General features: G+C 44.4%; 1 protein-coding gene across 5 annotated transcripts in view; it reads left to right on the top strand.

Moving 5' to 3' along the window:
- ankrd29 (ankyrin repeat domain 29) overlaps window positions 1–22,934 on the top strand; it is a 34,560-nt gene extending 11,626 nt beyond the window's left edge. For 4 of the 5 annotated variants that reach the window (XM_073045480.1, XM_073045492.1, XM_073045474.1 and 1 more), the window contains 5 exons: window positions 11,819–11,917; window positions 17,360–17,458; window positions 18,717–18,812; window positions 20,349–20,447; window positions 22,736–22,934. In XM_073045480.1, coding sequence (XP_072901581.1) covers window positions 11,819–11,917; window positions 17,360–17,458; window positions 18,717–18,812; window positions 20,349–20,447; window positions 22,736–22,819 — 477 coding nt within the window. In that variant the 3' untranslated portion in view covers window positions 22,820–22,934. The remainder of the gene's footprint in view (window positions 1–11,818; window positions 11,918–17,359; window positions 17,459–18,716; window positions 18,813–20,348; window positions 20,448–22,735) is intronic. The other variant, XM_073045486.1, reaches the window with a different exon arrangement.
- The last annotated feature ends 385 nt before the right edge of the window (window positions 22,935–23,319 follow it).

Here is a 23,319-nt window from a genome sequence, read left to right as displayed (position 1 = left end):
CTATAGAAGAGCTTGACTGTTGTGTGAAACCAAACCACGTAGGTAACAAGACTTCGCTTTTATGTCCCACTGGGCAGTCTGAGGTACCCACCTGCTTCAAGTAAGCTTCAATTATACCAGTGCCTGAGAAGAATATGGTAGCCTGCCTCATTGACTAACATCCAGTAGCACTTAAATCCACTGTGATGAAGTGTTTTGAGAGGTTGGTGATCAAACCTATCAATTCCTGCCTGTGAAGCCACTTTGAACCATTCCAGTTTGCCTGCAGGCACAACAGGTCCATCACAGATGCCATTTCAATGGCCCTTCACTCAATCCTCGAACATCTGGACTGCAAATATGCATGCATCCAGAACCTCTTCATCAACTACAGCCTGGCACTCAATACCATCATTCCCTCAAAACTAATCAATAAGCTCCAAGACCTTGACCTCAATACCTCCTTGTGCAGCTGAATCCTCAATTTCCTCACTTTCAGACGCCAGTCAGTTTCGATTGGTAGTAACATCTCCTCCACAGTCTGAATCATCACAGGTGCAGCACAAGGCTGTACGTTTGGCTTTCTTCTCTACTTGCTGTACACTGTGTGGCTAAGCACAGCCTTCAGTGCCATATTCAAGTTTGCTAACAACACCACTGTCATGGCCAAATCAGTGACAAATCAGCATATAGGAAGGAGAATGTTGTTACAACGCCACTCAGTCAAGCTTTTACTCAATGTCAGCAAGACAAGGGAGCCGATAACTGACCAGGAAGATGAATTTTGAGGTCCATGACCCAGTCCTCATCAGGGAATTAGAGGTGGAGAGGGTCAGCAACCTCAAATTTCTCGGTGTTATCATTTCAGAGGATCTGTCCTGGGCCCAGCACGTAAGTGCAATTACGAAGAAAGCACGGCAGCGCCTCTACTTTAGAAGTTTGCGAGGATTCAGCATGGCAACTAAAACTTTGCCAAACTTTTGTTGATGTATTTTTGTGGAGTTTATGAATTGGTTGCATCACTGTCTGCATGCTAACACCAATGCCCTTGAATGGAAATTCCTACAAAAAAGTAGTGGATATGGCCCAGTCCATCAGAGGGTAATGCCCTCCCCACCACTGAGCACATCCACATGGAGCGCTGTCACAGGAAAGCAGCATCCATCATCGGAGACCCCCACCACCCAGCACATGCTCTCTCCTTGCTGCTGCCATCAGGAAGAAGGTACAGGAGCCTCGAGATCCACGTCACCAGGTTAAGAAACAGTTATTACCCATCAGGCTCTTGAACCAGAGGGAATAACTTCACTCAGCTTTACTCACTCCATCACTGAAATGTTCCCACAACCTATGGATCACTTACAAGGACTTTTCATCTCATGTTCTTAATATTGTTTTATTATTATTTTTATTAATTTTTTTGTATTTATATAGTTTGTTGTCATTTGCACATTGTCTGTCCTGGTGTGTGACTATCATGTTTCTTGCATTTACTGTGAATGCCTGCAAGAAAATGAATATCAGGGTTGTGTATGGTGACATGTATGTACTTTGAACTTTCTTGCCAGGGTGGGAAGGCTTGGGTTATAAGGAAAGATTAGACAGCCTGAGGCTTTTTTCTGGAAGCAAAGGAGGCTGAGGGGTGACCTTACATGGGTATAAAATCAACGGTGCATAGTTAACATGCACGGTCCGTCCTTTCCCCATGGGAGGGGAGTCTAAAACTAGAGGGCATAGATTTAAGGTGAGAGGGAAAAGATTTAAAAGTGATCTGAGAGGCATTGCTTTCGATACAGAGGGCAGTGGGTATCTGGAACATTTTGTCAGAGTAAGTAGTTGAGGCAGGTATAATTTCAATGCTTAAACATGGATGGGAAAGGTTTAGAGGGATATTGTGTGATCATAAAGTGCTCACTAACAAATTCAATAAATCCCTGTGGAAACTGTTTGTCCAAGAGTGCTGAGGACGTGGATTCCAAGCACAAATGTTAAGTTTCTTGAGCTTGATGTGGAAATTATCATAGACGGTGGTCTGTTGTGGCTCCTGGCTGTTCTATGGTTAGCTTGTTGATTTCATCTCGACCTCATTCTCAATGAAAACCTAAGCAATAGACTCAGGAGTTGGCCATTCAGCCTTTTATCTGTTCCTCCACTCAGAAGCTCATGTTGATATCTTACCTCGCTGCTCTATTCTGTCCTGTATCCCACAACTTCTGAAATACTCTCCAAATTTTTCAGCATCAGTAGAGGGTTTCCTATTCATGGGGTCATACCACATAGAAACAGGCCATTTGGCCCAACTTGTCATGCTGGCCAAGATGCCCATTTGTTTCAATACGTGCATTTCATGTCAGAGACATGTCTACAATATACATCCTGATTTTTTTTTTTTTCTTTGCAGACATCCACGAAAACAGAGGAGTGCCCCAAAGAATGAACGACAGTTAAAACGTTAGAACCCCAAAGCCCCCCAGCTCTCCCTCCCATGCACAAACAGCAGCAAGGCAACAACCCCCACCCCCACCAGCAAAAAAGCATCAGCACCCCCCACCGAGCACTCAAGCGTGCCGGAAAGCATCAGTAAAGACATAGACTTGCAGTACTCCAAAAACTACTTGTTCACCCAATAATTCGACATACCACAGACGCTCTCTCCCCAATAAGGGGAAAAAGAGGTGTCCCTGTTTCACAGTGAGAGGGGAGACATAACAAACAACTCGCTGACTTACGATGTTAAAAGTCTGTTGCGTCGCTTTTTCTGAGCTCTGCCCAGAGAGTCGGCACCAAAAAGGTGCAGGTCTCCAGACACACAAGCCAAGCCCGGCGACTAACCCGCTGCTCCCGATGTTCCGTGTTCTCCCGCGATGCTTTAGTCAGGGGCACCAGCCGAGAATCAGCACACCCCCAGAGCCACGAAATCCCGGAACCCTGAAGACGTGCTCATCTTCCAGGCCACATCCTTGGGATGTCAAAAAGCGGCCGGTGGTGAGGCCCTGAGAGCGGGACCCATTCCCGCTAGCTCCTAATACCCTGCACTTGGCCCATATCCAAATATTAAAAGTCAATTTATTATCAAAGTATGAATGTAGTATACAGCCCTGAGATTCATCTTCCCATAGACAGCCATGAAACAAAAAAAACATAGAAACTGTTCAAAGAAAAACATCAAAACCCCCCACACGCAAATAGCAAAAAAGGAGCGATAAACTCAGAATATAAAAGCACAAAACTGAAAGAACCCAGGCATATTCAGTTCAGCTTGAATATTCAGTTTGTTATCCACAGGCCGCCCCAATCAAAAATGACCCAAAATGGCAACAGAAAAAAGAGCGACTGGAAACATAGCTTACCGTGAGCTACAGAGTCCGTTCCACAGATCACATCAGTGAAACTTTGCCCAAGATTCAGGACTCCAGCACCATCGAGAGAGAGAGAGAGAGAGAGAACATTCGAACACAGGGACCTTCAACCAGCAGTAGTGAGTGAAAGGATCAGAGACGGTGCTGAGCACACACTCATGCCTCGATAATTTCAATCTTCCTCGACACTTTAATCAGAGGGAAATAGTGTTGATCATGGGCTTGCACCCCAGCTCCAGGCTTCTTGGTCTTGAGGCCACACGCCTCACCGAACAACCTCGGTGACTGCAAAGCACCGGATAGCTTAGTGGGCCTGAAAAACACCACCAATAGTAGCTGAACCACTTTTGAAAGAAAAAGAAGTTGTGAAAGAAGATGTGAACTGTCTGGAAGATGTTGCCCTTGGTTGTATTGTTCGCTGGTGCCACCTTCTGGATATCTCTCTCCACCCTTTGTGTATTGTGTCACATTTGGGGTATTTTGTTTAGTTCTGATCACCTTATTATAGGAAGGATGTGGGGGGCTTTAGAGAAGGGGCAGAGAAGATTTTACCAGGATGATGCCTGGTTTAGAGAACGTGTTGTTTGAGGAAAGGCTGAGCAAGCTAAGGCTTTTGTCTTCAAGTGAAGGAGGATGAGAGGCAACTTGATAGAGTTGTACAAGATGACAAGAGACGTAGATTGAGTGGACAGCCAGCACCTCTTTTCCCTGGGCAGCAATGGCCAATGCCTTTCAAGGTGAGTGGAGGAAAATTTTGCACGAACTTTAAGAAACTCAGAGGATTTTTACAGACTAGTGGGTACATAGAGTGGTGGTAGAGGCGAATACTTTAGGGAAGTTTAAGAGACTCTTGGATAGGCACATAGAAAAAAGCAAAATGGAGAGTTATGTGGGAATGAAGCACAGATTGATCTTGACCTAGATTAAGAGGTCTGCACAACATTATGTGCCGAAGGGCCTGTACTGTGCTGCACTATTCCATGTTCTAATCCCTTCCTCTCCATGTACCCATCCACAAGACTTGTTAATGTACCTGCCTCAAGCACTTGCTCTGGCAACCCATTCCATGTACTGATTCTCTGGGTAAGAAAGTGTCCCATCAGGTTCTATTAAATCTCTCCACTCTCACCTTAAGCCTACACCCTCTTGTTTTTGGTTCCCCTTCTCTGGGAAAATTCACCATCAAGAAGTCCATAGAAGTGAGTGTGAAAAACATTTGAGACGTTGTTGTGAAGGTTCCATGTCTCTATCACCAAAAATGCAATGAGGTTATAATGGAATGGCACCCTGTGCTGCCCTTGAGGGAAACTAGCTGATTAGAAAGCTGGACACCAGCATCTTCTAATGACTAATGAAATTTGTATTTGAACAGCATCCCTCACAACTCCAAATGGCTAATTGGACTGGGATGCCTCTAAGTGCAAGTCACAAATAAAGTGTAGGAACTACAGCTTATTCTCATCAGCTCAGAATATATTTTAGATCAGCCAGTATTAGAATTATAGAATCATACAGCATAGGCATGTGCCCTTTGACCCTGCTTCCCCATGTCAACCAAGGTGCCCTTCTAAGCTGGTCCCATTTGCTCACACTTGGTCCACATCCCAATAAACCTTTCCTGTCCATGTACCTGTCCAAGTGTCTATCAGATATTGTGTGTGCACAGAGAACTGCCTGGGCTTTCACCAGCTCCCTGAAGGAGCTGGACGTGATCTTGCAGAGCTGGCACCTCCAACGACGCAGCACTGCATTGTCATATCAGCCTCGATTCTGCGCTCCATAGGCCATTAAGAAAGGATCAGAGTTATCAGAGTTACCAGAGACTGGGGTTTAATCCTGACCTCTGGCACTATCTGTGTGGAGTTAGCACGTTTTTCCTATGACTGTGTGGGTTACCCCCCCCCCCCCCGCCCCCCATGCCACGGGTACTCTGGTTTTCTCACACCTCTCAAAGATGAGGGGGTCAGTTTGTTAATTGGCCACTGTAAGTTATCCCCAGTGTGCAGGTGAGGAGAGAATCTGGCTGGAGTTGATGGGGATGTGGGGAGAATGAAATGGGATCAGTGTAAAGGGCTGGTTGATGGTCAGCATGTTCTCAATGGGCCAAAGGGCCTGGTTCTGTGCCTCATCTCTCTGTGACTCCAGTTAGCCACTCGGCCTCCCAAGCCCACACCACTCTCTCCCCTACCGGCCAGTATGATCACGGCACTCTGAAGGCACAGTCTGAAGATGTACGCACACTGGTTAATAAATGTAGTCTCTCCCCACGTCCCAAGTACTCTCTGTAATCAGTAACAGGAGCCTGCACCTACATCACCTCAACCTGTGGGACACAATCATCGCCAACGTCAGGGAAATATTTAATGTTGTTCTTAAATTCAAGGTTAGATTATATCATCGACCACTTAAAATGAGCAGAGAGACAGAAGTGATTGCTTCACAGTTCACTAACCTTGCAAAGTTACAGAACTATTTTCTGTTGATCGGAGTCCATAACTGATTAACTGCAAGGCGTGGAATTGAGGCAATGTCACTCTATAGGAGGGGCAGTACTGAGGGAACATTGCACTGTAGGAGGGGAGCTCACACTGTGGTTCTGAGGAGGGGTCACACTGTGAATGGGGTAGTTCTGAGAGAGGGTCACACTGATGGAGCGGTGTTTCTGAGGGAGTGCCAGAATTAACACAGAAGAATAGAAAATGAGGATGGAGGGAGGTGTAGGAGAGTGGCATTTCATCTTTGGCAACAGACTGCAGTGGTTTTCTTCTCGGAGAAAGATTGTTTTACCAAGTTTTGTTGAGTCTATGCTCGGGCAATGGCTGGCAGCTTGCCAAGGATCATGTCTGCAACTTTTTACAGGGAACCAGGACAGAGTTCTCTGTCCGTTAAGATTGTAAGCCCTCCCCCGGGTACTCAGCACAGGACAGCCAGGCGAAGAGTTTGTGGCAAATACTTGTGCTATTGCTCAGACGGAGGAACATCGTAGCGCACTGGGAGGGAAGCACTAGAGTTTCATTGCACAGAGTTCCCTGCCTATCTGGAGGAGACTACTATCCTTCCTGTCTTTTTGGCACTGCTCTTTGATAAGTGTAGTGAACAGGATTTTGATTTCTGACAGGTGGGGCTTTAACATGGCAGGCTGCAGCTCCGAAATGGTGAGACCTATTTCCTATGCAGGATTCGTAGCCTCTGGTGAAAGAACTCCTGTAGGCCCTCCACTTTTAAACCTGATAATTCTTTTTAAAAACGTGGTGCAATGGCAATTGTCCCATGGTTAAACTGGGGAAATGCTGGGTGGCTCAGCTCAAAGGGCCAGAAGAACCTACTCCATGCTGTATCTCAGTAAAACGTTGAGAAATTTTAAGAAGGCTGCATGCTTGGGGAATGCCTCCCTGAAGTAGGACGATGGTCTCATCACTCAGGCCATCCATGCGAAGAGACTCAGTCTGAGCTGGGGCTGCAGCTCCTGCGCTTGTAGCTTCTGGTTTGATGGGGACCCCTGCCAAACAGAAGTTGCCCAAGCAGGGATGATTTGTCCTCGGGGAGAGTGGAGTGCTCGGAGCATGTGTAAGAAATTCAGAGGAAATGGGGTGTTGCAGTGCATGAATCACAAGCAATTAGCAGGCAGATCCAACGAATAGTTGAGCAGATAAGAATTTGGGTCTGTATTGTAAAGGGGTGGAGCTTATGAACAGTGATCTTTTGTTTCAGTCACTGCTCTGACTATTTGAATCTCTCCCACTGGTGAGAACAACTCAAACACCTCTCCTGGCAACGTTGGTGAGGTCATGCATGGAATATGGGGCCCAGTTTTAGCCTCCTTACCTAAAAATGGAATTGTAGCATTGGAGGTGGACAAAAGAGATTCATGAGAGAGTTGTCCAATCAAGAGAGGGTGATCAGTTTGGGTCTGTATTTGGATAGGGATGTTGGTTTACAAGCAGATGTAGTATATAATGAGACTGTCAGGACAGACAGATGATAGAGCAAAATTGCAGTCAGTTGCAGTGTAAAAAGGAACAAAATTGAGAAAGGGTGACAAATACAGGATTGAAGGCGTTATATTTGAATGCACACAGTATACAGAATAAGGTAGATAATCTTGTAGCTCAGTTAGAGATTGCGAGGTATAATTTGGGAATCGCGGAATAATGGCTAAAAGACGATTGTAGCTGGGAGCTTAATATCCAAGGATACACGATCTATTGAAAGGACAGGCAGGATGGCAGAGGAGGTGGAGTGGTTCTGCTGGTAAAAAAAAACTGAAATCAAATCTTTAGAAAGAGGTGACATAAGATCGGAAAATGTAGAGTTCTTGCGGTAGAGTTAAGAAACTGTAAGGATAAGAAGATCCTGATGATGATCTGGTCTAAGAATTATGGTGGACAACAGTAAGAGCATGTCAACAAGGCAATGTTAAGTTAGTCACGGGGATTTAAATATGCAGATAGATTGGGAAAATCAAACTGATGCTGGATCCCAGTTGTGGAATGCCTCCAGAGATGGCTTTTTGGAGCAGCTTGTGGTTGAGCCCAGTAGGGGATTAGCTAATCTGGATTGGGTGTTGTGTAAAGAACCAGATTTGATTAGGGAACTTAAGGTAAAGGAACCCTTAGGAAACAGACCATAATATGATAGAATTCACCCTGAAATTTAAGAGGGAAAAGCTAACTTCAGATGTGTCAGTATTACAGTGGAGTAAAGGGAATTACAGAGGCATGAGAAGGGAACTGGCCAAAGTTGATTGGAAGGGCACACTAGCAGGAATGATGAGAGAGCAGCAATGGCTGGAGTTTCTGGGAGTAATTCGGAAGGCACAGGGTAGATACATCCCAAGGAAGAAGAGTATTCTAAAGGTAGGATGACGCAACCATGGCTGACAAGGGAAGTCAAAGCCAACATAAAAGCAAAAAGGAGGAATATAACAGAACAAACATTAGTGGGAAATTAGATTATAGGAATTTTTTATAAAAACCAACAGAAGGCACCTAAAACACCATAGGGGGAAAAAGATGAAATATGAAGGTAAACTAGCCAGTAGTATCAAAAATGATACCAAAAGTTTTCAGATATATAAAGGTTAAAAGAGAGGCAAGTGTAGTTATTGGACTGGAAAATGACACTGGAGAGATGGTAATGATCTGAATAAGTATTTTGCATCAGTTGTCACTGTGAAAGACACTAGTAGTGTGTTAGAAGTCCAAAAGTGTCAAGGGATGGAAGTGAGTGCAGTTGCTATTACTGGGGAGTTGGTGCTTGGGGAACTGAAAGATTTGAAGGTAGATAAGTCTCTTGGACCTGATTTTTTTCAGCATGGTTTTCAGCAGAAGCGCACAACAGTAATGCAAATGCTTGCTCTCCGTAGAATCATCGAGGAAGTCAAGAAGAACAACCTACCAGCCATGCTTACTTTCATCGATTTTCGCAAAGCTTTTGACTTCATTCACCGAGGTTAAATGCTGAAGATCCTGAAAGCTTACGGAGTGCCAGACCATCTACTGAGAGCAATAGAGTCCAGCTATACCAAGACCATGGCGAAAGTTGTATCACCAGACGGAGAAACAGCAGTGTTCGAGCTCCTAGCTGGTGTGCTGCAAGGAGACACTCTGCCACCCTACATCTTTATAATTGTCCTTGATTACGCTCTACGTCAAGCTACCAAAGATCATGACAAGCTTGGTTTTACTATAAAACCAGGATGAACCAAAAGGGTCAGACCAGTTACACTCACAGATCTTGATTTTGCAGATGACATAGTCCTGCTCTCCAACCAGATGGAAGAAACACAACAGCTACTGACAAAAGTGGAAATTGAGTGCAGTAAAGTTGGTCTTCACCTAAACGATAAAAAGACAGAGTACATGGCATTCAACTGCGACGAAGGTACTCTCAAGATCGTAAAGAATGATACCATTGAGAAAGTCTTAGACTACAAGTACTCGTTAAGAATGACGAGTTCGGAGAAGGACATAAAGATACAGAAGGCGCTGGCGTGGAGGGCTATGAACGACATGAAGGAAATCTGGAGGTCGAACCTGACCAGAGGGCTCAGAAAGAGGATCTTCATAGCAGTCATAGAGTCCATTCTCACGATGCGAGACGTGGACACTCACCAAGACCATGCGAAAGTCACTAGATGGTTGCTATACACGAATGCTCCGGATGGCTCTTGACGTAAATTGGCAACAGCACATGATGAACGTCGAGCTCTATGATGACCTACCGATGATCACTACTAAAATCGAGGTGAGAAGACTGCAACTAGCGGGGCACTGTCTACACCACCCTGAGCTACCTGCCAGCCTAGTCATCACATGGGAGCCCAAGCATGGGAGGATGAACCCTGGGCACCCTCCCAAGACTATGGTCAGCACGCTCCTAGAAGACAGCGGCGTGGCTAATGTAATGAACTGAACACACTGAGGGAGGAGTGGAGAGTCAGTCATCGTACCTGACGCCGGCCCCCCAGGGCCTGAGTCGACCTGATGGACTACAGCCCAGAGTTCTAAAGTAGATAGCTGAACAGATTATGGAGGCATTGGTAACATTCCTTCAAGAATCAATAGATTTTAGCATGGTTCCGGAGGACTGGAAAATTGCAAATGTCGCTCCATTCTTCAAGAAGGGAGGGATGTAGAAGAAAGGAAATTATAGACCAGTTAGCCTGAACTCAGTGATTGGGAAGATGTTGGAGTTGATCGTTAAGAATGTGGTTTCAGGGTACTTGGAGGGGCGTAATAAAATAGGTCAAAGTCAGCATGATTTCTGTAGGGGAAAATCTTATTTGACAAATCTATTGGAATTCTTTGAAGAAATAAAAAGCAGGATAGATTAGGAGAATTGATGGATGTTGTGCACTTGGATTTTCAGAAGGCCTTTGACAAGATGCCACACATGAGGCTGCTAAGCAAGCTACGAGCACATGATATCACAGGGAAGATTCTAGCATGGATAAAGGAGTGGCTGATTGACAGTAGACAAAGAGTGGGAATAAAGGAAGTCTTTTCAGATTGGGTGCTGGTGGCTAGTAGTGTTCCACAGAGGTCTCTGTTGGGACCAATTCTAATTACGTGTGTCAATGGTTTGGGTGATGAAATTGATGGCTTTGTGGTAAAGTTTGTGGACAATACAAAGATTGGTAGTGTTGAGGAAGCAAGAGGCTGCAGAAGGACTTAGATTAGGAGAATGAGAAAAGAAATAGCAGATGGAATACGATGTAGAGAAGTGTATGGTCATGCATTTTGGTAGAAGAAATAAAAAAAGGGGTGATTATTTTCTAAATGAAGAGAAAATTCAGAACTCCAATGTTAAAGGGATTTGGGAGTCCTTGTGCAGGATTCCCTAAAGGTTAATTTACGGGTTGAATCACTGATGAGGAAGATGAATGCAATGTTAGCATTTGTTTTGGGAGGACTAGAAATATATAAGCAAGGATGTAGTGTTGAGGCTTTATAAAGCATTGGTGAGGCCTCACTTGGAGCATTGTGAGCAGATTTCGGCCTCCTATTTAAGAAAGGATGTGCTAACATTGGAGAAGGTTCAGACAAGGTTCATGAAAGTTATTCGGAGAATCAAAGGGTTATCATGTGAGCAGCAACTGATGGCTCTGAGCCTGTACTCGCTGGAATTTAGAAGAATGGGGGTATCTCAATGTTGAAAGGCCTAGATAGAGTGGATGCACAGAGGATGCTTCCTATGGGGGGGGAGGAAGTCTAGGAACAGAGGGCACAGCCTCAAAATAGAGGGTCATCCCTGAGGAAGAATTTCTTTAGCTAGAGAGTGCTGAATCTGTGGAATTCGTTACCACAGGTGGGTGTGGACGCCTGGTGCATTTAAAGCAGAGGTTTATAAGTTATTGATAAGTCAAGACATGAAAGGTTATGGGGAGAAGACAGGAGAATGGGGTTGAGAGGGAAATGAATCAGCCATGAAGAAAAGACAGAAAGATGATGGGCTGAATGGCCTAATTCTCTTCCTATAGAAGAATGAGGGGTGACCTTATTTAAACATATAAGGTCCTAAGGAGGCTTAACAGGAGATGTTGAGATGTTTCCACTCGTGGGAAAGTCACATACAAGGGGCCAGAGCTGCAAGATAAGGGGCTGATCAATTAAAACTGAGGTGTGTAGAAATATCTCTTCTCAGAAGGAATGAATCTCTGGAACTCTGCCCCAGAAGGTGGTGGAGTCTAGAACATTGGATGTATTTAAGGTGGAAATAAATCAATGTTTCAAAACTCGAGGAGTTGAGACCAGCATAGACAGCTATGGTTATACTGACTGCTGGGCAGACTTGATGGGCTGAATGGCCCACTTCTCCTGTTTTATGTTCTTGTCATGAGAAATTTAGTCATTTGATAGAAAACTTGCAATTCTACTTTTATTTAATACTGAAAAATGAACAAATGTATGAAATCCTTCCACCAGTGGAACTTCTGAAAAGCATTGAGTTAGAGAAAAAGATTGTGTTCTTTGTTTCAGGATGGGGCAACCTCGCTCTTTCTGGCTGCACAGGGAGGTCATCTCAAAGTGGTTCAACAGCTCCTGTCAGCAGGAGCAAAGATTGACCTACCAAGGCAGGTACGGACACTGTTGGACTATCAGAGAGAAATGTGCAATGTCGTTCCAGCTGCAACCAATCTGACCTAGCATTGCATTGTTCCTCTTTGAAAGGCCAAGGAACATGGCAAAGGGATCATCTAGTGCTCTGCTTGTTGGACAATGGTGGGGAATCCTTCAGGACCTTTGGGTGTCAGTGTAAAATGCAATCCCCAAAGTGAAACTTTACATCAGTAAACAGATTCATACTCTTTGTAAAGTATTCTTCAAAGGTATAGTGCAGTGAAAAACATACTTGCAGCAGCATTAAAGGCACATAACATAGGATAAGCAGTTTTCACAAGAAAAGTGTATATTGAACATAAATTATACATAATTTTTTTAAGAAAGAACATAATTAGAAGGAAAAAATTACCAAGGGTTAAAAAAAATCATGTGCAGGCATAAGAGATTTAGTTTAATTTGGCATCTTATGTTCTATGTTGTGTTCTAATCAAATAGCTGCTAATACCATTTGTCTAGGTACCCATGGACTAATAGAGTCATACAGCATGGAAACTGTCTCCTCAGCCCAACTGGGCCATGCCGACTGAGATTCCAATTTGGCCTTTATCCCTCTCTATATCTTCCCTATCTATGTACCTATCCAAGTGTGTTGGCGCATGGCCAAGTGGTTAAGGCGTTCATCTAGTGATCTGAAGATTGCTTGTTCGAGCCTTGGCTGAGGCCGCATGTGTGTCCTTGAGCAAGGTACTTAACCACACATTGCTCTGTAATGACACCAGTGCCAAGCTGTATGGGTCCTAATGCCCTTCCCTTGGACAACATCGGTGGCATGGAGAGGGGGAGACTTGCAGCTTGGGCAACTGCTGGTCTTCCATAAAAAAAAACCTTGCCCAGGCTTGCGCCCTGGAAACTTTCCAAGGTGCAAATCCATGGTCTAGCGAGACTAACAGAGGCCTACACACCTATCCAAGTGCCTTTTAACTGTTGTTAATGTACTGGCTTCAGCCACCTCCGCTGGCAGCTCATTCCATGTATAGATCACCCTCAGGTTCCTAGTAAATTTTGCCCTCTCAGCTTAAACCGATGCCCCCTAGTTCTTGATTTCCTACTTTGGGGAAAAGGCTGAGGGCATTCACCCATCTGTGCCAGACATGTTGGATCTTTGAAACAGGTGCCAGATTAGTCTCTTCCCTACCCTCTACCACTTTAAGATTCTTCCCCTCAATGGGTTTATCCAATCCAACACTCCTATTAAATCTGCTGGATTTTAGAAGAGGGATAGGAGACCTGGAAACATAAAGTCCCTGAGGAACCTTGACAGGGTTGATGTGGAGACAATCCTTTATCCTCTGGAAGAATTTCAAATGGATGGTCATTTATTAGAAGTAAGAGCCACCATTTGTAAGATACAGATTCGGCATGGGTTTGTTGTTTGCTCCTTTGGGGTTTGGTAGCTGTCGAACCTTTCCAAAGGCTAGTGGTTGGCAAAAGGGTTACCATGGGTGAATGAGAATGGGAAGTTGAGGTCAGTCAAAGCAAAGTAAGTGGAATAGAATACTCCCTCGAAGTTACATGTTCGTACCTTTTCTGTTGACCTACCAAGCTATACATCGATAGATCATAACAGTGGGAAAAGTGAGTTCTTCTGGTGCTGAGGGAATTAAAGATACTGAGAACTGTAAGTCCTCTTGGCCTTACCTACCTGTACTAAAGTAGTTATTGTTCTCCAGAATTCTGTAAATTGTCGAACAGTTCTTCAGTGCTTTAGTGGAAAGTGCATAAAGAGAGACCAAGGTGGCAATTTGGGCCTGCCCTATGGCTTCATAAAAGGAGATGGAAACCAGGAACTACAGCCCATACATATGAAGTCAATAGTAGAGAGAATGCCAGTCAAGGTCAGCATGCACCTCTCAAGGGGAAATAATGTTTCAGAATCAGATCTATTATCACTGATGTGTGTTGTAAAGTTTGTTGTTTTGCAGCAGCAGTACAGTGCAAGACATTAAACAATACTTTAAGTTACAAAATTAAATAAATAGTGTAAAAAGGGAATAACAAGATTGGTCCATGAACCCATGGAAGCTTTTTCAGAAGCTGTTCCTGAATCGCTGAGTGTGGGTCTTCAGGCTCCTGTACCTGTCTCAGTGGTAGTAATGAGAGGAGGACATGTCCAAACAGTGAGAGTCCTCAGTGATAGAGGCCTCTGAGTGTTTCTGAGGATGTAACTAGTGCAGCAAATAGTCACTGAGTCATACATTAGGGAAACAGGCCCTTCAGCCCAACTCATCCATGGTGCCCAGCGCTTGGCCCATATCGCTTTGAAGCTTCCACTCCAAGATAAGAAAGATGGAGTGGATGTGGGGTCCCCTATGTGAGGTTAGTGTATACAGTTAAAGCTGGTGGAACTGGAAGTCATGTACTGCGATTGACAGGAAAAGTCAAAAGAGAAGGTAGGAAAAACAGGCCTTTCCTGGTTGGACAGGCAGGACCCCACAATAAGAGCTTGAGCCCCAGTTACTTTGGTGAAGGGAAATAGATGTGTTATTTCTGAGTCTGGTGACAAGACTGAACTGGGTGGGATTGAACAGCGAAGAGTGTGGAAAGTGGATTTATGATCAAACAGAGCGAGCAGGTGAGATGTGGGAGTCAGTGTAAAATGATCACTTCAACAGGATAGAGAGCCAGGTGTTGTTTAAACAGTGTTAGCTTGGGAGGTGTTGTGTACAAAGAGATGCTGGGTGTCCTGATACACCAAGCGATGAAAGCAAACCTGTATGTATGCCGGCCTTGTAGTGAGTGAGTCTCTGTATATGAGCAGGGGAGTCCCGGTGGTTCTGCGGTCTATGGGGAGGCTGCACTAGGAGTGTATGAGCAGTGTGGTAGTGTTGTGGAATTGTAGTACTCGGGATTCAGTTCCCACCGTTGTCTGCAAGAGTTTGTATGCTCTCCCTGTGACTGTATGGGAGAGATAAGACCAACCAGATCTGTGTTCACCACAGTGTATCAGAATGAAACTTCCAATGGTTTGTCAGGGTTAGACAGACTGAATGTGGGGAGAGGTTTCCCCAGCCGGGGCACCTCTAAATGGGGTCACGTTCTCAGGATGTGCGGTAAGGCACATCATTGCAAACAAACACGTCACCCTGTTATAGGAGGGATGTGGTTAAACTGGGGAGAGTGCAGAAGAAATTTCTGAGGATGTTGCCAGGACTAGAGGGCATGAATTATAGGGAGTGTTTGGCCAGGCTTGGTTATTATTCCTTGGAGTACTGAAGAATGAGGGGCAGTATTATAGAAGTGTTTAAAAGTTAAGAGAGGCATAGAAAAAGTGGACGTTAACAGATTGGGGAGTTCACACTAGCTTTAGGGTGAGAGGGGAGAGATTTAAAAGGGTGGTGAATGTATGGAACCAGCTGACAATAGTCACATTTAAGAAGCACTTGGATAGGTACATAGAGGGGCAGGGCTTAGAGGGATATGGGATATATGCAAGACATTAGGACCAACTTGTCTGTCTGCATGGACTCGTAGGGTCAAAAGGCCTGTATCTAAGCTCTATTGTTCTGTGACTCTGTGTTGGACAAAGATGAGACATCTCTTCACTCAGGATGGTGAATCTGTGAAATTCTCAGTCATAAGGGGAATCAGTTAATATATTTAAGTCAGTAGATCTTGGATATTGTGAGGAGGAAAGTTTGAAGGAGATGTGCTGAGCAAGGTTTTTTTTTCCACAGATCATGGTGGGTACCTTGAATGTGCTGCTAGGGGTAGTGATGGAGGGAGATACAATAGAGATGTTTAAAAAGCTGTCAGACAGACACATGAATATACAGAGAATGGAAGGGTATGGATCCTGTGCAGGCAGAAGAGATATAGTTTAATTTGGCGTCAGCTCAGCAAGGACTGGGCCAAGGGGCTGTAGAAATGTCTGATTCTATGCATGTTCAGCACAAACATTGTGGATTGAAGGGCCTGTTCCTTTGCTGTACTGCTGTATTTCTAGATCCATTTTCAGATACAATGGCATCCCTTGGTACGAGGAGAGAGCTGGAACATCGCAGTGAGAAAGAGGATCTGTTTGAACGGGAGAGCAGGTCTGAAGGGCCAAATGTCCTGGTTTCTATGCTTGACCATTTCAGGCCTCTCCAGCCAGTCTCCCATCAACATCCATTCAGCCATCACACAACATCTGCTAACTACCACCGGCTCCCACACCAGCTGTATTTCTTATTTAAGGCTCGTCCTTATTTTCCACCACCTCTACGGCATTGCTCCTACCTTAACCAGCATGCTAAATCCAGCTCCACGTCCTCCAAGATATCCCCCAATTCTGACACCCCATGCCTTGTTGCTTTCATAAGTAACAAGCCCACAACTGATTGGAGATCACAATCTGGAGCCCTCCAGCCCTCACCTGATTGAAAACATCCTTGACCAATTTTTAGAACGGTACAGGTCCTTTGGCCCATGATGTTGTGCTGACCTATGTATGTAGACCTACTCTGTGATCAATCTAACACCCCCCCCCCCCCCACCTAGCCTAGAGCACTCCATTTTCGTTACAGCCATGTGCCTTTTAAATGTTCCTATTGTATCAGCCTCTAATACCTCCCCTGAAATTTGTTGTTTTGCAGCAGCAGTATGGTGCAATACATTTAAAAATACTGTAAGTCTATAAAAATACTATAGTACTCTCAGTCCATACACCCACCACACTCTGTGTAAAACGAAGACGTACCTTCGACATTTCTGCTGAACTTTCCTCCACTCACTTTAGGTAGATCTCTTCTGGTATTAGCCACTGTCACCTTGGGGAAAAGGTGCTGGCTGTTCACTCTATCTATGCCTTTGAAAGTCTTATACACCTCTATTAAGTCACCTCTCATCCTCCAAAGTAAAAGCCTTCACTTGCTCTATTTTTCCTCTTAAGACATGCTCTCTAATCCAAGCAGCATCCTTGTAAATCTCCTCTGCACCCACTTTAAAGCTTCCAAATCCTTCCTATAGTGACGTGGCCAGAACTGAACACAATACTCCCCAAGTGTGGTCTAAGCAGAGGTTTTAGAGAGCTGCAACATTACCTCACAGCTCAGCTCAGCCCAATCCCCTGACTGATAAAGGCCGAGCACACTATACAGCTTCTTAACCACTTTATCTCCTCTACTTCATCTGTTGCCAGGCCTGCGGGTGAGCTGCATCCCCAAGCCACTGCAGCCTTTCTGGTGAAAGTGTTCCACTGTGCTGCTGGGGAGGGTACTTCCAGGATACAGACCCAGTGTCAGTTTATTTTCATGCTGGCGTGGTGTGTGACTGAGAGGAGCACGTGCTGGTGGTGGTGGGAGAGGTCATCTGTTTGAGAGGCGCTGTCAGAGAAGCATGGGAAAGTGCACCGGAGTGGAAGCTGCCTTTGCCCTTCTTGAGTCCTGTCGTTCTAACACTTCCTCCTTGTCTGCTCAGGATCTGACCACGCCGCTGTGGATCGCGACGCAGATGGGGCACATCGACATCGTGAAGCTGCTACTCCAACATGGAGCGAGTTCGGATTCTCCTCGCCAGGTCAGCCGTCACTCTGCAAAAGCAGCAACTCCCTTCGTCCTCTGGTTCGAACAACTTGGTGAAGGAACATTGACCCAGGAATGTGAGAGGGCTGGCATACATCTGGGGCGTGGAGTCTCACGCTGTGCAGTTTGTATTGCTTATCCGAGCATCGACAGAGTTGGGATGTCAGATTGCAGTTGTATAACTCATCAGTGAAGCCATATTTGGAGAACTTTGTGCAGTTATGGTCACCCTGTTACAGGAAAGAAGTGATTAAACTCGAAAGGATGCAGAGAAGATTTATAAATCTACAGGATTTGAGTTATGGGGAGAGGTTGGCCAAGCTAGGGTTTAATTACTTACAGTGTAAGACACATGAGGGGTGACATTATAGAAGCATCTGAAATCATGAGGGGCAAAGATAGGGTGAATGGTAACTGTCTTTTTCCCAGGGAGGGGAGTCCAAAGCTATGGGACATTGATTTAAGGTGAGAAGGAAAAGATTTAAAAGGGACTTGAGGGGCAACCTTTTCACTCCAAGGGTGGTGAGTGTATTGATCGAGCTGCCAGAGGAAGTGGTTGGGACAAGTACAACAATTTAAGAAGCCCTTGGACTGGTACATGGAGAGTTGGGGGTCAGAGAGATATGGATCGAACATAAGAAATTGCGACTAGCTGGGAGGGTACCGTGGTTGCCATAGACTTGGGCCAAATGGCCTGCATTTGAACTGTTTTGCTCAAAAACTCTGACTAATGAATCGGAGTATTTGCAATTGAAAGCAGAAAATATTGGAAACGTTCAACACGTCAGGCAGCATCTGTGGAAAGAGGATGAGGTTTGTTAATACTTCAGGATGGAGTTCCTTTTTCTAAAGCTCAATGTCCTTCTGGTGAAGAGAGTCCCCAGTGTTAGGGAGCGAGTTCTGGGGCTCAAATCCGTGACGTTGAAGGATGGTGCGACGCCTGGAGGGGACTCTGCAGGTGGGAATGTCTCTGCAGAGTTTGGGAGGGGCTGTTGGAGTGGGCTGGGTGAGTAAATGTGGGTGCATTTGTAGGTGCTGCTTGCTGTAGCCTCTATACATTAGTGGCAGAGGCAGCAAGCATTGCTTCAAAAGGCCAAATCGACTTCCGACAGACTGGCAATGTCCATTACTCTCCATGACCCACTGTGACCCTCCAGCTTTTTGTGTTGAACTTGAACTGTTAGTTCTAATAGTAAATGACACCTGTGTTAACAAATGGGAATCCCTTGCTTATAATTGTTATTCTCTCTAAGGATGGCTCTACACCGTTATTCAAAGCTGCATACAAAGGGTTTACAGAAGTCGTTCAGGAGTTACTAACATTTTCTCCCTCTCTGGGAGTTCTAAAGGTAAAATCTCAATTGCTTTTTTCAGAAGGGTTTATTTCAGAAACAGTATTATTTGGTACATATAAGGATAAGCATTTAGTTATCGGTAATCACCATTTAGTTTTTAATCCAGATGTTCCCTCACATTTGCTAGCTCTTTTCCAAATCCACAATCAATTCCACGATCTTACAGTGCAGTTAAAACCTAGAACTGTACAGCACAGGAAAAGGCCCTTTAGCCCGCCTTCTGCTGAACTAATGAAGCTACTGATGCCTAACTAAATGAATCCTTCTGCCTGCACGTGGTCCATACCCTGCTGTTGTAATGAACCTGAAACATATATTGATGCTATAAGCTTAAAACTGGAAACTCACAGCAGCTTGGGTGCCATCTGTGGTGAGGGAGACAGTTTACATTTCCCTACTCCAGCATCCAGTAGGTTCAAAAAGTTGAGTTTATTGTCAGAGGCACAGGTGCAATGAAAAGCTTACTGCAGGCACACAGCATCAGATTAGTACGAGAAAAACAAATTATATGCAATATTTACAAGAAAGAGCGCACTTAGAACAAGGCAAAGCAAAAAGCAAAGTCAATTTTAGTGCAAAACGCCAGGAGTAGCCATGGTGTTTAGCTGTTCTATCAGAGCAGATAGCTTCTACAAGTTAGAGCAGTGTGCTGGTATTTGAATGCACTTCAGAGGGGTATTTAAGACTGCTGAGATGGAATTGGAATCGTGTAGCCTGTAGGAGCTGTTCTCCTTCACTTGCCAAAACATCAGTTGCTTCAACAACTTATGGCCAGGTTTTCTTTAATAGAAGGTGGGACTCAACCTTGTCTTCTCTAGATCACAGGTTCGGTAACTGACTCAACACCCAATGTGCAGAAAGATTGTTTTAGATCAGCACTGTCCTGGAGTGTGGACGAGGAACAGCATCAGTGTGATGTCTGGAGTTTGTGAGGTCAGGCTTCTGAAACAGCATGACCCAAAGGAGATCTAGTTTCTATTGTTTCTCATCCTCTAGATGAGTCCATGCATTCTCAGGGGGGTTTGGAGAACCCACCCCAACACTTAAGCCCAAAGGGGCAATTATAAACTAGTAGCTGTTAAAGTGCGGAGAATGTGTAGCTCTCAAAGCTGAAAATAAACCTGAAAGAACATCTTCCCATAACCTCAACCCACCATTGCTGTTTTGATTATCTGGTCATTGGGCTTTTTTTTAATTTCAGTTATTTCTTTTTCAAGATAATTTCCTTCATCCTTGGATTGCCTCTTACTGCTTCTGCAGGGTGAAAACTCCTGGGTTATATTCAGATTCATATATTTATTTATCACATGCACAGTGAAATGTGTCATTTGAGTTAACAACCAACACATCCTGAGGATGTGCTGGGGACAACTTGTAAGTGTCGACCCACATTCTGATGCCATTGTACCTTTGTACCATTGGAGATGCCCCAAAAAAGAAGGGCAGTTAGATCATGCACAGGGATGGTCACTGGGTTGTGTATGCTCATTGGCGGAGAGACGATGAATCACTCCTTGTTTACACTAACAGAATGGGATGACGGCCCTCCATGCTGCGGTGTTGGGAGGGAGTGCAAGGACCGTGACCCTACTTGTTGAGTCTGGAGCAGATCCAAGCCTGAGGAACACGGTGAGAGATCTTTCCCTTTGCTTTCCGTTTCCGGGCTTTTGTAACAAGCATGGAGTAGAAACTCACAGAGCACTGTCACTTTCCTGGACGTTGACCACATGACCGAGGTTGCTGTGGGAGGGGCAAGTTTATCCACGGTGTTGAGTCAACTGCCATGGGTGGTTATTAAGCAACCCTGCCATTTGTGGGGTGGTTCCCAAGATGAAAATTGCTAAAGCTGGAGGTGGGAAGGAAATAAGAAGATTAGAATTGGTTTATTATTGTCTCACTTGCCAAGGTACAGTGAAAAGCTTTGTTTTACATGCCATCAATACAGATCATTTCATCACAAGGTAGTAAAAGGAAAATCAATAACAAAATGCAGAATAAAATGTAACAGTTACAGAGAAAGTCCTCTGGAAAGTCCAGAGAAAGTCAATGCAGGTAAACCATAAGGTACAATGGCCATGATGAGCTAGATTGAGAGGTCAAGAGAGTTCATTCTGCTATACTAGAGGACCATTCAATAGTCTTGTCTGCATTCTGTTATTGTTTTACCTCGCATTACCTCTGCACTGTGCGCTTTATTGATCTATCTGTAAAGTATGGAAGATAAACTTTTCACTGTACCCTGGTACAACTGACAATGAAATTTATAACAGTGGGACAGAAGCTCTCCTTGAGTTTGGTGGTACATGCTTTCATGCTTTTGTATCCTCTACCCGATGGAATGGGGGGAAGAAGGAATGTCCAGAGTGGGTGGGGTTTTTGATCATGTTGGTGACTTTACAAAGGAAGTGAGAGGTGCAATGGAGGAAGCTACAGAGGGAGTGCAGAGCATACCAACATTGAGGTACAGGAGCCATGACGATGTAGATTTTATCATATAAGAGGTCTGTTCCAGAGCTTTATTACTGCTAAGTAGAAGTTTGTATCCACACAAAAGTAATAAAAACAGGAAACACTGGAAGACTCAGTAGGTCAAGCAGCATTGGTGGCAAAAGAAATAGAGTTGTTGGTTTAAGTTGAAGACCTTTTGTCAGAATTGAGAAAGTAAATTTTATGTTGTGGGAGAGGGATTGACAGAGCAAGGGGAATATCTGGTGACATCAGGGTTGTTGAAATGGTGTTTATAGAACTGTTTTGTCAGTAAATGAATATGGATAGTTAGAGGAGATGGAGAAAGGAACCGGTTAAAGCAGTGAGATCCAGGTGAAACCACAACCCAAGGACAAAATGCTGAAAATTCCCAGTAGGCTGGTAGCATCTGTAGAGATAGAAAAGAAGGTACTAATGCAGACGTGTACAGCATTTTGTCATTTCAGAATCGCAGCATCTGCAGTAGTTTGCTTTACTTTTTAATGTTAAACTTTCACTTGATATTTAGGCTAAATAAGTATACCTTTTGTCTCCTATTACTCTACTCATTGCTGGTTGCTGGCCTCATTGAATGTGTGATATTAATTGATTTGATGAGAGCCGGGCGAAGGGTTGGGGAAGTGAGAGGCAGGTTAGCCTGCAGTGCTGCTCTGTGTATATACAACTTAGAAACGGGCCCTTCAGCCCAACTCAGCCATGCCAACCATTTTGTGTCCCTGGTCCCATTTGTTGATGATACTGTAGGGGTTGTAGGCTAAATTGTTTTGTTTGCAGGAAAGATAAGTACAATCAGAACTCAGTGACAAAAACTGGCATAGACTGCTTTGTTTTTGTGTATTTACCATACAGTCCTACAGAATAGAAACAGGCACCCATGGCCCATCTGGTCCATGTACTTCCAAGTACACTTTAAATGTTGTAAATGTACCTGCCTCAACAACTTCCTCTGGCAGCTCATTCCATGTACTAGGTGAAAAATTGCCCCTTGGGTTCCTATTAAATCTCTCCCCATCACCTTAAATCTATGCCCTCTAGATCCTGATTCCCCTTCCCTGGGGAAAGACTGTGTGCATTGATAGAGTCTTACAGGATGAAAACAGGCCGTTCGGCACAACTCACTGTGTTGCCCAGCCCAGCGAACTAGTCACAACTGTCTGTATTTGGCCCATAGCCTTCGAAATCTATCTCTGTCGGTCATGATTTTCTGTTCATGCAGTCTATGCCCCTCATAATTTTAATACACATCTGGAAGATCATGCATCAATCTACTGCGCTCAAATTTAAAGAAATCCCAGCATGCTCAACTACTCTCCATAACTCGTCCATGCTGATATTTTTTGAGTAATCTTCCCCTCCGGCAACTGGGCCCTACACTGGTAGATCAGCCCCACTGAAATGTAATGGAAATTGAAACTGATGCTGTGTTTCAGGAGAAAGAGTTGCCTGCAGATCTCACAAGGGACAACCGGCTGATCCGATGCCTTCAGTCAAGACAGCAAAGCGGAGAGAGTTGACGATGAGGAAGTAACCCAGCGTGCAGTGAGAGCTGAAAGAGCTTTGCTTTGGACTGGGGAGAGTTATGATGATTGATTCTATAGCTGTGGCATAAAACAAATTAACAAGCCATAACTGGGTTTGTTGTGCATTCTTTGTTTTTATAATTTAATTGAAAATAATTTTGGGTAACTTTAACATTTCCAGAGCCTTTTAATTCATTAAAAGCTGAAAGGAAGGATTGTCTATTTACTGGTGATGACAAGATCTTGAGAAAAGAGAATATATTTGTGCTTTTGGTATTAATGACAAGTGGAGATATTTCCTCATTGTCTCTTTCTGCCATAAAAATAATTACTGATACCAAAACAAATGAGTAAATTATAGTGTTGAAGTATTATTCTGACACTGGCTGGTTTAGGTTTTGGGGGGAAAATACAAAGGAAGCATTTTGAAGTGATGTTCTTTAACTCGCTGCCTGTAAGGGAAGGGAGTGGGTGCAGGGTCAGTCGGGTGTCCA

This window comes from Hemitrygon akajei, chromosome 1, assembly GCF_048418815.1.
Source record: "Hemitrygon akajei chromosome 1, sHemAka1.3, whole genome shotgun sequence".
Classification (NCBI taxonomy): domain Eukaryota; kingdom Metazoa; phylum Chordata; class Chondrichthyes; order Myliobatiformes; family Dasyatidae; genus Hemitrygon; species Hemitrygon akajei.
The sequence above is the reverse complement of the archived record's forward strand: the minus strand, read 5'-3'. Positions and strand labels throughout refer to the sequence as shown.